Source organism: Ptychodera flava, chromosome 1 (genome assembly GCF_041260155.1).
Source record: "Ptychodera flava strain L36383 chromosome 1, AS_Pfla_20210202, whole genome shotgun sequence".
Classification (NCBI taxonomy): domain Eukaryota; kingdom Metazoa; phylum Hemichordata; class Enteropneusta; family Ptychoderidae; genus Ptychodera; species Ptychodera flava.
The window spans coordinates 17,320,217-17,334,793 of NC_091928.1; the positions used below are offsets into that span (position 1 = coordinate 17,320,217).

Genomic DNA, 14,577 nt, shown 5'->3' on the forward strand with positions numbered 1-14,577 from the left:
GTCCATAGACTCCCATGTATAAGGCAGTCCATAGACTCCCATGTATAAGGCGGTCTATAGACTCCCATGTATAAGGAAGTCCATAGACTCCCATGTATAAGGCCAAGAAAATAAAAATTTAGTTTCTCATCGTATTCATATTGCAAAAAGGATGCAGTGACACAGTTTTTAGTCCCCACAGATAAAGTTCAGGGGCTCATAGATTGGGTCATGTCAGTCCGTCAGTCCATCCATGTGAGTCCATCCGTTCACGCAGATATCTCAGACGCTTTGACAAAATGTCATGTGACCTTTGACCTCAAATATACATATTTGTCCATAACTCGGTAACCACAAGTGCTAAACCTTTCATATATGGTATGATGGGACACCCTATGATGCCACATATTGTACCTCATTAATTATGTGCATATCTAATTTTGAGCAAGCCAATAGAGCTAGAGGTCTGATTTTTGGTATATATGGATAACTTAGCAATACAATTTTTTTGACAAAATGTCATGTGACCTTGGTGACCTTTGACCTCAAATATACATATTTGTCCATAACTCAGTAATCACTAATGCTACACCCTTCATATTTGGTATGATGGGACACCTTATGACGCCACATATTGTTCCGCATTAATTATGTGCATATCTAATTTTGAGCGAGCCAATAGAGCCAGAGGTCTGATTTTTGGTATGTACGGATAACTTAGCAATGCTATTTTTTGACAAAATGTCACGTGACCTCAATTACCTTTGACCTCAAATATACATATTTGTGCATAACTCAGTAACCACAAGTGCTACACTCTTCATATTTGGTATGATGGGACACCTTATGACGCCACATATTGTACCTCATTAATTATTACATATCTAATTTTGAGCGAGCCAATAGAGCTAGAGGTCTGATTTTTGGTATATAGGGATAACTTAGCAATACAATTTTTCTGACAAAATGTCACGTGACCTCGGTGACCTTTGACCTCAAATATACATATTTGTCCATAACTCAGTAACCACAAGTGCTACACCCTTCATATTTGGTATGATGGGACACCTTATGACGCCACATATTGTTCCGCATTAATTATGCACATATCTAATTTTGAGCGAGCCAATAGAGCTAGAGGTCTGATTTTTGGTATATAGGGATAACTTAGCAATACAATTATTTTGACAAAATGTCACGTGACCTCGGTGACCTTTGACCTCAAATATACATATTTGTCCAAAACTCAGTAACCACAAGTGCTACACCCTTCATATTTGGTATGATGGGACACCTTATGACGCCACATATTGTTCCTCATTAATTATGTGCATATCTAATTTTGAGCAAGCCAATAGAGGTAAATGTATGATTTTTAGTATATAGGGACAGACTATAGGATAGAAATTTTTTGACAAAATGTCATGTGACCTCGATAACCTTTTACGTAAAATACACGATTATGTCAATAAATAAGTAACCACAAGTGCTATGTCCTTTATATATAGTAGGATTGGAGACCTTATGACAACACATGCTTTACCTCGTTAATTATGCCCATATATAATTGTGGGCAAGCCAATAGAGCTAGAGGTCTGAATTTTGGCATATATGGATTAATTAGCAATACAATGGGTTTTTTTTCAAAATGTCACGTGACCTTGATGACCTTTGACCTTGAATATGCATATATATGCATAACTCAGTAACCACAAGTTCTTTACGCTTCAATTTTGATAGGATAGTAGACCTTAAGATGTCACATCTTGTACCTCATTTATTATGCACATATGTATTTCTTGGCGGCCAATATAGCTAGAGGTCTGATCTTTTTTCCCGATTTAGAACCATAACTTAGACATGCCTCTTGTTTAAAAATGGGAATAATGACATCGACCTATGTGTCCATAGATCTGAACATATACACTCCAGTGATACTTCTTAATGACCTCATTTCCCTGCCCCATCAAGACTAATACTCCTATACAAGTGGGGACTATGTCAATGTCAATGACTTGTTACTTCTATACAGAATATTATCTCACATAGTGAGTGTCTGAATATTATTCTGAATTGTATTCCAAAGCACATTCTGAAAGGACTCTTCTGGAATATACAGAATATTATCTCACATAGTGAGTGTCTGAATGTTATTCTGAATTGTATTCCTAAGCACATTCTGAAAGTAACTTTCTGAAAATTTCACATTCTTTGCCACTGCACCATCTCCCTAATACATACTGATGACCACGGTGTCCACTCAAGTCTCACTTTGATTAAGGTTGGGGATTTGGCCGAGCAGTTTTGACTATGGTGTCTTTGCAAAGAGACTTGGTACCGTATGCAGTGAGTTTGAATCCCATCAAAAATCTGCTGAATTGAAACTAATTGGACAAGTGGTTTCAAAGATTTTTTTTTGCGTAAAAGGAAAAATTGCCCAAAAAATACAAAATGTGCAAACTTGCATATGCAACATGCAATATGCAACAATTTGAACAAACTCAAGGTCACCCCAGCAATCTGCATACAAACGTCCAAAGCAATTGGACAAGCAGTTTCAGAAAAGACATTTTGACCAAAACAGGAAAAGTTGCTCCAAAAATACAAATATTCAAATTTCACAACAAATCTGATATGTCAACCTAATCATCTGCATACCAAGTCTCTCTCAATCGGACAAAGGGTTTCAAAGATGCCTGGCATGCAACAATTGACAGACAAGATGACAACAGACAACCAGCTATTTGATAAGCTTCACATTGTTGACACCAGAGCTAAAAAAGTCTGAGAGAAAAGAGACAAAACACCCATAGCAATTAAAATGAAAATTTTGACTTTATTAGAACAATTACATGTAGCTACAATAAAAGTACATACAAGTAAAATGATTTTCAAAATGAAAATAAAAACAATATAAAAGGGTAGAAGATAAAAAATAGGAAGTGACCCCACAGGAAGATATACCACTTTCATTCATATTTTTAAAATTTCTGCTATTTACAAAGTTAGTTTTGTAGTGACCTGTTTCATGGTATCAGCTATACAGTCATTATCCATCTATTAACTGAAATATCACATTGAAGTTAATCTGAATGTATTACTGGATTTACCAATTACAAATGACTTTCCTAACATGACCCAAGCTAGGTAATCATTGACTTGTTGTCAAGGCAGCCTTCCATGTATTCATCTGTATATACATTAGATTTATTCATTACAAAAAGCTAAGACATATCAGATTCATCAGCCACAGTGTCAGTTCCATGCTACATAATTTGAAAGGTATTAAATTACAATTTCTACCAAGAGGTACTGGTAATAATTTCACACTTTGATACTAAAGTTAAACAGCAACTGACCAATAAACTGACCACCTGTCAAACTTAATCCTTAGCCAATCAAGTAACTGTGTCAATCATGATTTGAATGTTAGACTATTCTTCATCTGTTCTCTAGCCGATTGCCTTATGACAGCGTGTCTGAAACAGTGTTGATAACACTGAAGTGACTTTGGATGAGCTCAGATGATTGCTTTGAAAGCCTTGCTTAAATGTGATAAAACATTGTCCAAGTCATTTGAAATGTCAACAATGATGAAACAGTTGAATTATTCAATGTTATTATATGGACGAAATGCTGAATCATAACCCAAATCACATGAATACTCGATACCCAATCCCAATTGTTTCTTCACCTTGTTACGGGTTCCCGAAGATACAACATGACCATATTACGTAACTTTCAAATGTGTCAAAATGAAAACAATGATAGCAATTATATATTAATGACAATAAGACAATCATTTGAAATGACCATTTTTGTACAGGTGGAAGCACAGCGATGATAAGGCACAATAAACACACACCAACCTTCATTTCCAGATTCTAATCATTGAATACGATAGCATAGTTTAAAACGATAAAATGCAGCCAGATGGAAGACTGGCTAAACACTTTACAAATTGTGATGTTAACAAAACCAATTAAAAGGGTTGATGAACACAACATATGATACAAAACTGATTAAACAAAACAAAGAAATGTCATTACAGAGTAAAAAACTCAAAAATTTTATTTTCATTCGCATGGGTAAAGGTAGCAAGTCTTGTTTCTCATGGAATGTTCACCTGACTTTGACTAAGTGATAACTTGAAGTAAATGTATGACAAAAACCTGCCTGTAGAACGTTTTGCAAAACATGCACTAGCTGAACTGATGAAATGTATATTTTATGGTACAGATACAGCAAAACATTTACTTTGTGGCAAATTTTGAAGAAAATGACCAAACACAGGAAACAATGTGCAGAATACTGGGCCTAGTAGGGAATTGAGACAATTTTGATCTATACTGTGATCTGCTGATTAATTTGACTGTAAATATGCCTTGAAACTTGATTTTGACTTGTCTTTTGGTGAATATAACACAATCACGCTGCTGTCTAGAAACATTGTGAACATTAAGTGCCAGGAATGTATCTTGGTGAAATGTAAATGCATGATGAAATCTACAATGTTTGATCTGGTAATGGCCATTCTGCCTTGAAAAGACTCAAAGGTTTCTCAGGTTAATCTCCATGGTGCATATGGTAGGGTGTCAATTCCTTGTAAATATAACCCCCACCCCCACCCCCAGCAAAATTGGTTGTTAACACATGAGTGACATTTAAAAATTCAACAATAACTAGATATAGTCAGATGATGAGAACACATCAGAGTAGAATGGCATATGATGTGAAAAGCTACCTTGTTACAAGAAGCTGTGCTGAATTGGATGAAAATGTTACAGCACGTTTCACACACTTTGAATTCTGGTAAAGTCAACAGGTGTCAATCATATACTTGGAACATTTATCAGCCTGCTTGTTCCTTAACTGAAATAGAGGTCATTTACACTTTGAAAGTTTAACATTGTAAAGATTAAAAGTCAGCAAATGAAAAAGTTAGGAATCTGGCCTCATAATAATACTTATGCGTATTCCTGTTTTCCATGCATGCCCACTGCTGACATTCTATATCGTGCCCAGAAATGACTGCTAAATGGACTATTCTTCCATGTGTTGGTAACAACAAACATGCTACCTTTGCTTATCTTTCTCAACTCAAGCTGCAGGAAGACTGGTATAGTAATAAACTTCTACCCATTATTTCAGAGTGTGTTACAAAATCTGTATTCCAAAAATTAACTGGAATGGTCAATTTCCTTTCCCTATGATGACTACCTCATATCATTGTAAAATCATTAATCTAGAAAGTACCACTTAGATAGTCTTTGAAATATTTGGTAGCATATCACTTGTCTGTGTGTGATTTCCAGATGCATGTCTACTGACAGTAATTTGCTGTCTTCTGATGCTGGAATTCAGTGCTAGTCTTTAAAACAGTGTGTCTTTGAATGACTCTATCATAAATTTGTCCTAGACATCTGTAACTTTGGTATTATATTTCAGCAAAAACCAATAGCTTCATAATCAATGAATGGATTTTTTCACCTAGTCAACTTGGAGAGTACGTTGATGAGGTTCAGATATAGTTGAACAAGTCTGGTTTCTGATAAACGACTCATTAATGAGCATATTCATTGATCATGATTGTTTCACAACATGATTTGAACTGTACAACACACTCACAGGTGGTTATTTGTAACTAGTTTACAAGGAAAACATAGACCAAACTTGAACTTAGAAAAGTACACGAAAGAACATGTTAAAATGCAACGAGTATGTAAAAACAGGATTTCTCCTTTCTGCAGTGTTTGTAAATAATACTTCTTTAAAAAGCTGTAAAAGTTGAGCATTTTCTTAAAAAACATTATCTTAAAGTTCCCTTCTTTGTAACAAAATGCATCTTGTCTATTCAAAATGGTTTATTGATCAAAGAGTCTGTGTATTCAAAATACCTAATCCTGAATAAGTCTGGTTAGTTCTATCACAGAAGTGAAAATGGCTGACCTATCCTGTTTGATGGCTTCATAGTAAAGTTATGTACACTTGTGACAACTGATAAAAAAGCTGAATAAATTCAGAACATTGAGACAATATTAAAATGTACAATGGAAAAACAATGTCACGATGATGTGCAAAGCCGTGTTGGCAATGACACTTTTTGGTTTTATAAAAATGTTTCTTTGGATGATATGACTCATTTTAAGTTTAATTTGGTAATGTTTTTCCAGTCGATGAATGGTGTCCATGGTTGCAGAGGATATGATTGTTGTGGCAGTGAGTTGGCCCTGTATCTTGTTGTTTCCATTCTTCCCTTGTTTTACATGATCCAAACAGTTCTACACATTGGAAGTGATTCCATCATTAAATTCTTCTTCAGCCAACATATTCTGGACAGAAAAATGAAAAATCTCAATCATTGTCAAGTTATAATCTGAACAATTGATCGTGATGACACAGTCCCCACTTGTTAATGGGTACTTTGATTACATGTCCTAAGAGGATAGAGTCCTCTTCATTAATTGAGACATGCCCAAGTTTTGGCTAAGGACACGAAAAAATTGTAACAAAATGGCTGCCATGCAGCCATATTGGATCATATCAAGAAACAAATTGACATACATATGTATGACATAGGTTAATGTCCTTGTATCTGTGAAACATGCATTAACTGACTTGCCTTAGCTACTTCTTATGTTCATTAATGAAAATTCCTTTCACACTGTCTAACTCAATCAACTCTGCTTGAGTCATTCGGCTGCGCTTAATATCACTGTTACATGTATGGTTTCACTGCTGCAAGACTTACAGAGATGTTGTACACCAGACGAGTGGCACAGTCAAGACCAGGAGAAATGACAGTGACAGACTGTTTTCAAAAATTACATGAACTGACATCATTTCTATACCTTCACGGAATCTTCCTCCAGAAAGTTTACATCCTTTCAGTTCAAAACTTTTAAGTAGAGGGGATATTTAAGAATCTTGTTGCTTACTTGCAAAACATTAATCTGAAAACTTACTGTAAGTTTGTTCATGTCTTCTGAAAATGCCCCGATCTGCCTGACAGCGCCCTCATCCATCTAAAATACAATCAAAGAGATTCACATGTGAAATTATCAGATGTGTCATGATGGTTCCTGATGCCAGTGACATTAATCCTGAACAGCAGCATAGAGAAATTATCTATCCTCCTGTATTGAGGATGACAATGTCTTTAATAATGGTCTGTAACTTGTCTTATGATTGCAAGACTAGATTGCATTCTACATAACTCACATACCAAGTATAGACTGGAAGTACGTCTGATATTTAAACGCTGTTGGCTACATGTACCTGGATCAGACCCATGACATTTTCCGAGGTAGATTTGATGGCAATAAACATTTTGGACAAAAGCAACAGAGCTCTCATTGTGTACTTTTTAAGAATCATCATGAAATCTTTTTTAAGTTGTACACACATAACAAAATATCACACAATATGAATGTGATTGTTTTGACAAGGCAGCCAGTACATATTACTGGAATTTCCCATTTGTCTTACCAAAGCTCTTCCACTACACCATGCCAATCATATTTGGAAACACCAAAAATATTTTCTCCATTTCAAAAAGTTCACTATCAGGGTATTTGGTCCTACTTTAGCAAAGATACTGACCCATAAACACACAAACAATGAATTGAATTACCGTATATATTTGAAATGGGGTTTCATTATTTAAAAAAATAGCGTCAATGACACTGTAGCTCCCATCCTGGACAATTTAGTGTTTGTTCTCTGGCAGATATTTGAACATGTGTGAAAGGGATAAAGTGCATGAAGTGAAAATACTTAAATGAAATGTACTGGAGACAGTGAAATATGTTTAATGTAATTATTCAGAATATAAAATGGAAAAAATACAGAATTAGATATATCGAATACTGTGATACAACCATTAACTCAACAAGTCATTTACAATGACATAGTCCCCACTTGTAATAGGAGTATTAGTCTTGATGGGGCAGGAAAATGTGGTCATTAAGAAGTATCACTGGAGTGTATATGTTGGGATCTATGGGCACATAGGTCTATGTCGTTGTTCCAATTTGAAACACATGAGGCATGTCTAAGTTATGGTTCTAAATCGGGAAAAAAGATCAGACCTCTAGCAGTATTGGCCAGCCAAGAAATACATATGCGCATTATAAATGAGGTACAAGATGTGACATCTTAAGGTCTAATATCCTATCAAAATTGGAGGGTATAGAACTTGTGGTTACTGAAATATGCATATATATGTATAACAAGGTCAAAGGTCATCGAGGTCACATGACATTTTGAAAAAAAAATTATATTGCTAATTAATCCCTAAATGCCAAAAAATCAGATCTCTAGCTCTATTCGCTTGCCCAGAATTAGATGTGTACATAATTAATGAGGTAAAGCGTGTGTTGTCATAAGGTCTCCCATCCTACTAAATACAAATGACATAGCACTTGTGGTTACTTATTTATTGACATAAACATATATTTTAGGTAAAAGGTCATCGAGGTCACATGACATTTGGTCAAAAAATTTCTCTCCTATAGTTATCCCTATATACCAAAAATCAGACATCCAGCTCTATTGGCTCGCTCAGAATGAGATATGTGCATAATTATTGAGGTACAATATGTGGCGTCATAAGGTGTCCAATCATACCAAACATGAAGGGTGTAGCACTTGTGGTTACCGAGGTATGGACAAATATGTATATTTGAGGTCAAAGGTCACCGAGGTCACGTGACATTTTGTCAAAAAAATTGTATTGCTAAGTTATCCCTAGATACCAAAAATCAGACCTCTAGCTCTATTGGCTCGCTCAAAATTAGATATGCGCATAATTAATGAGGTACAATATGTGGCGTCATAAGGTGTCCAATCATACCATACATGAAGGCTGTAGCACTTGTGGTTACTGAGTTATGGACAAATATGTATATTTGAGGTCAAAGGTCACCGAGGTCACGTGACATTTTGTCAAAAAAATTGTATTGCTAAGTTATCCCTATATACCAAAAATCAGACCTCTAGCTCTATTGGCTCGCTCAAAATTAGATATGTGCATAATTAATGAGGTACAATATGTGGCGTCATAAGGTGTCCCATCATACCATACATGAAGGCTGTAGCACTTGTGGTTACTGAGTTATGGACAAATATGTATATTTGAGGTCAAAGGTCACCGAGGTCACGTGACATTTTGTCAAAAAAATTGTTTTGCTAAGTTATCCCTATATACAAAAAATCAGACCTCTAGCTCTATTGGTTCGCTCAAAATTAGATATGCACATAATTAATGAGGTACAATATGTGGCGTCATAAGGTGTCCCATCATACCATACATGAAGGCTGTAGCACTTGTGGTTACTGAGTTATGGACAAATATGTATATTTGAGGTCAAAGGTCACCGAGGTCACGTGACATTTTGTCAAAAAAAATTGTATTGCTAAGTTATCCCTATATACCAAAAATCAGACCTCTAGCTCTATTGGCTCGCTCAAAATTAGATATGTGCATAATTAATGAGGTACAAATCCGAGATATATGCGTGAACGGATGGACTCACGGATGGACGAACAGACAGACATGACCCAATCTATAAGCTCACTGGACTTCATCCATGGGGACTAAAAATTGTGTCACTGCATCCTTTTTGCAATATGAATACGATGAGAAACTAAATTTTATTTTTCGTGGCCTTATACATGGGAGTCTATGGAGATCTGCCTTATACATGGGAGTCTATGGACGTGTAAACTAAAAATATGCAAATTTCACCACGATTTGCCCAAATTTGGGAAAGGTCACTCCTATGCACTTCCATACCAAGTTTCAAATCAATCGGACTTGTGGTTTCAGAGCAGGAGATTTTTTGACCAAAAATGGGAGAAAATTACAAAAAAATTCATGAAAAATAGCAAGTCCAAGATACTGACCCAAGATGTGCACAATCATTTCATGTCAGCCCAAAGTACTTACATACTAATTTTTCATGTAATCTGCTCAGTGGTTATTGAGTTTTTTCAATTTTGACTGTTTTTACATTTTTTCACTTAATTTGCATATTTTTGGCAATGACAACTTCATTTGAACAAAATCTCATCTACAGCCCATCATCCATGTACACACCAAATATCAAGATGAAATGTACAGCGGTTTTGGAGTTTTTGATGTTGACGGACAGACATACAGACATACAGACATACAGACACACAGACATACAGACATACAGACATACATACATACAGACATTTCCATAGCCTATAAGAATAGCTTCCATGCCATATATACATATGGCTATGGGAGCTAAAAAACCCAAAGATTTATACCTCATCATTTGGTTGTTCCATTTCAGGATCATGTTCAAGGTCTTCATCACCTTGTCTATGAACCATGTCAGCACTGCGTACTTCCTGACGGTAGCTGCTGGTGATAGTTCCATTTGTGTGTTGGTTTCGTGGACCTTGACGTGACTTTGGCACTGTGGGCATTTCAATGTTCATTGGACAAACATAGTCATCCATTTCGATTCCTGATTTCTTTTTCCTGATGCCTGTATTCTTCTTTTTAGCCTGTGAGTAGGGATAGCAATGAATTGATAGAATGAATGAATAATTCTAATATGCATAGTCAACATTCATTTGATTGAATATAGTCATTTCTGAACTCTACAAGCAAATTTTGAAAAATGTAAAAAAATTAATAACATTTCATTACAATTAATTTTGAAATTCATCAGTCAAGTGTGTTCTGAAAAGTATAATTTTTTCAAAAAAATGAAAAAGAACTGCTCAAAATTACAAATAAGCAATCATATTCTAATTTGAAAAAATTAGAATTACAGCTTTACACATATGAACAATTACAATGTGAAAATTTTTGAAATATTATAACTATGCAAATTTTTGTTGATTATGCAAGCTTTATCTTTAAAACAACACTCAGTTCTTTAAAATCATTTACACATTAACCATATCAAAACTAAAGTGGTCTCATTTGCTTTGGTAATTTTGAGTTAGGAGAACCATTGATTTGGTCTACAAACAGATGGACAGCTGGTTGACAGAACTATAAGATGATCAGATGGACAGACATAAAGACACCTCCACAGACTGACAAAGTGATGATATTGGCTGCCAAGCTTGCCCTCAGCACATGAAAGCCAAAACTCTTCAGTATTTGGGGTACGATAAAATACCTCAAGTTGTTTCAAACTGAAATTCATATTGCGTGTTATGCTTTACCTTCATTTTTGCAAGCTGTGAAAGTGGAATGGTATTGGGGTTTTGTTCAGCCTCTCTCTTCTTGGCTTGGCAGTCTGCACCCACTAATGCCACATAGTGCGTTGTCAAGTGTCTTCTTAGTAGTGTCTTGTTTGGTGGTATCATTAGCAATGATGCCAATGTTTCTGCTGTGAAATTCATGTCAAGGACCTTGGAAAAGAGAAATGATACAGTGAAGGGTAAATTAACCTACCTGTGTTGGACAGCTTTGATATGTGGCAACTACATGGCACAAAAGTAAGATTTTCAGAAAAGCTTTGTTTCACGATCAAGGGACTTCAACTAAATGAAATTCACACTTTTTTCATGACATATGCATGAACTTTATCACAAACTTCCTATGCAAGGAACTGTAAATTGAATTGAACAAACATTTCCTTATATAAAACTTGTCCACAACTGGGTATTAATGAAATCATGTCCTCTTTATATTACACAAAGTTATTAATTGTGTAGCCCTGCAAATGTAGAGTTGATTAAAAGTTGTCATGATTTCATCCATTGTAACCGGCTAAAAACATGGCATTGAAGTCTGCCATACTGGATACTTCCATAATCTGAACACTTGCCCATTGTTGACGGGAGTTTCATGCTGTAAGTTTCTTGATGATATACAATGTGTATTCTAAAAAGGTACATCTTTCTCTGAGTAAAACTTGTGTATAACCCCAATGAGGGTTACAGGAATGGAATGGAATGGTTCAGATTTTCTTACCATGAAAGCACCGTGGACTCCACTGCCTCTGAGATTTGGTGCATACTCTGAAAGATCCACTGATCTGAGCCACTCCATCACTCGGTGATTTGTCCAAAGCATCACCTCAGCACCATTTTGCCATGACTGCAATGGATGGAAAACAGTCGTTGAGTAAGGTCAGTACAAATGTACTTTTGTGACATCAGCTACACAGCTAACTTCCACAACAATGGTAGGAAAGCATTTGCAGGGGTACTACCGGTACTTTCACCATGCTCAACTCCACACCATGCTTGCTAAGTGAATATGTACACACTGTAAGAACCTGGCAAATGGGAAGTTTCACCAAACACAATAGTGAACCTAGCCGTTTTTGGAAATCATGGTGAGTTATGAACCACAGGTGTTAGATTTGCAGGTTGGTATTGAACACATGACCACTGCCCTACATTTCATGCAAAGTGGGATCACATACACAAATGGTTTCAGCTAGTGATGAATATTTGGTTACAACACAGTAACATGTCTGGAATCAGGTTACTACAAGACATTCTGCCAATGTGATGCTGTTACTGCTAAACAATAGTTAAACCTTTGCTGCAAAGTTTGGATAACAACTTCAAGCTCATATTAAATATTATGCACATATAACGAGAGTATTTTTCTCTGCTGAAGTGACATGTGGATCTTATGAGCAAGTTTTGTAACTGTAAAGTAAAAGGCCCATTTTGTTATATATTCTTCATATGTACAATATGTCTTCATAATACACGGCTCGTTGGTTGTATTTTAATGAATATATTATTTAAGTTGATTTCTTGCTTTTAGAGTTAATGAAGATGATTGGTTACTGAAGGAGCAATATTCAAGTCATAATTCCTTTGAAAGATATTGTGAAAAAGACAAAAGTTATGGAAGATGTTGGTTTTGCTGAAAGAGGGTGCAACAGTTAGAAATTTTAAAGACTCAAAAAAAAGGCTTAGATAGTTTTCATTTCATGTGGCAGTGATGACCATTTGTGGATGGGCTGACTGGCAGTAAGACAGTTATGCTGGTGATTGTGTACAGACACACAAATTTATTGTAGTGTGTGTGTGTGTGTGTGTGTGTGTGTGTGTGTGTGTCTGTCTGTCTGTCTGTCTGTCTGTCTGTCTGTATCTGTATGTATGTAAAAGAGAAGAACATGTATTGATGAGTGGAAAGGAAAAGAAACTAGCGAAAAGGAGGCAGATGCTGTTACAACTTGTGTCTTGAATCTCTAGAAGTCTCCATGGAATGCATGCTCATATGATGTCAGCTCTGAAGATACATTGAAAATTCATGCAGCCTCTTTGCCACAGAATCACCAAGACAATGGATTGAAACTATTTTGAAATACATATACCAACTATACAAACAGTAAAGTTTTAATGTGATATTTTGGGAAATTACATAGAGATGAACTATCATTTTGCATGCAAAATGGAAGTAATAATTGCCACCCCCTTTTTATGGAACAAACTTCCAATTGAGGTTCGTCGCTCCCCAAGCCTGCCAAGTTTTAAATCAAATCTTATTACATTTCTTTTTAATTCTGCTTTTAACTGAACTCATTCATTGTATTTGTTATTTTTGTTTTGTTTTTAATTCTTGTAACCTTTTTAAAATTGATTGTATTTTACCCAGCGTCTCTGATCACACTATTTGTGTGGATTTAGTCGCTTTATAAATGAATAAATTATTATTATTATTATTATTAATAAGCATGCCTTCATAAGCAGGGAGTATGGAAAGTGCTGGGAATGTCTTCAAGCAAAAGATGGTTTGCTCTAAGTCGGAGATACACTATATTTGACCAGAAGCAACTATGCTTTCTGAAATAATTCATCTTTTTATTCTGTAGATATCTTAAATTTTTCCTTCAAAAAGACACCATTATAATCTCAGCTATGCCTCAAAAATACAACCGAAAGGACTGAATGGAACAAGTCTTTCAGTCTTTCAGCATTTACAGTTGATATAATAGTGGCCTTAGAATTGTGTAGACTTCAACAAATGTGCAGGACTACATGATTCTTCATTTGTCTTTGATTTAGAGTGGCTGGTCCAATTCTTAAAGGCAGCCATATCTTCACTTTAGTCTAAAGTGCCTCAGTCTTTTTTGCAGGATTTGATTAAACAGTGTAAATATGTATAGCTGTAATCTTGTAGTGTGTGTGGCAATGAAGTTAAATCTGCTGTATGTAAGATCCACACGTAGTAGGTTAGGACACCTATTGTGCAATGTTCATGCCACTATTTGCATAATCTTTTCAAATTACCCATTGAGAGTTCCACAGAAACGTCTCAGAACCATCTAAATACTGCAGAGGAGAAAAGAAAGCATAAACTAACAGTAACACAGGAGAAAAGAAATAGTAAACAAATCGACAAGTAAATGAAAATGATGCAGAAGCAAACAGAATGTTCAATTAGACGCATAAGGAAACAGCATGGACATTTCCATGAAATTTGTAAGAAACCAAGCAAAAGATGTAATTCAAAGAAGCAAAACATTACAGAAATTCTACAGAGAAACTGAAAAGGACAACGTATTTCAGAGAAACTGATTGAGAAAGAAATGTTTTGGAGAAACAGCAAGCTAAAGCAATTTTCAAATAATACAATGA

At 35.5% G+C, this 14,577-nt stretch overlaps 1 protein-coding gene across 1 annotated transcript in view; it reads right to left on the reverse strand.

Annotated features, from left to right (window-relative positions):
- Positions 1–2,795: 2,795 nt before the first annotated feature.
- The window catches only part of LOC139131607 (liprin-beta-1-like), a 71,251-nt gene continuing 59,469 nt past the window's right edge, over positions 2,796–14,577 (reverse strand). Inside the window, 5 exon segments of the mRNA XM_070697733.1 lie at positions 2,796–6,311; positions 6,945–7,004; positions 10,279–10,521; positions 11,194–11,382; positions 11,948–12,073. Coding sequence (XP_070553834.1) covers positions 6,261–6,311; positions 6,945–7,004; positions 10,279–10,521; positions 11,194–11,382; positions 11,948–12,073 — 669 coding nt within the window. The 3' untranslated portion in view covers positions 2,796–6,260.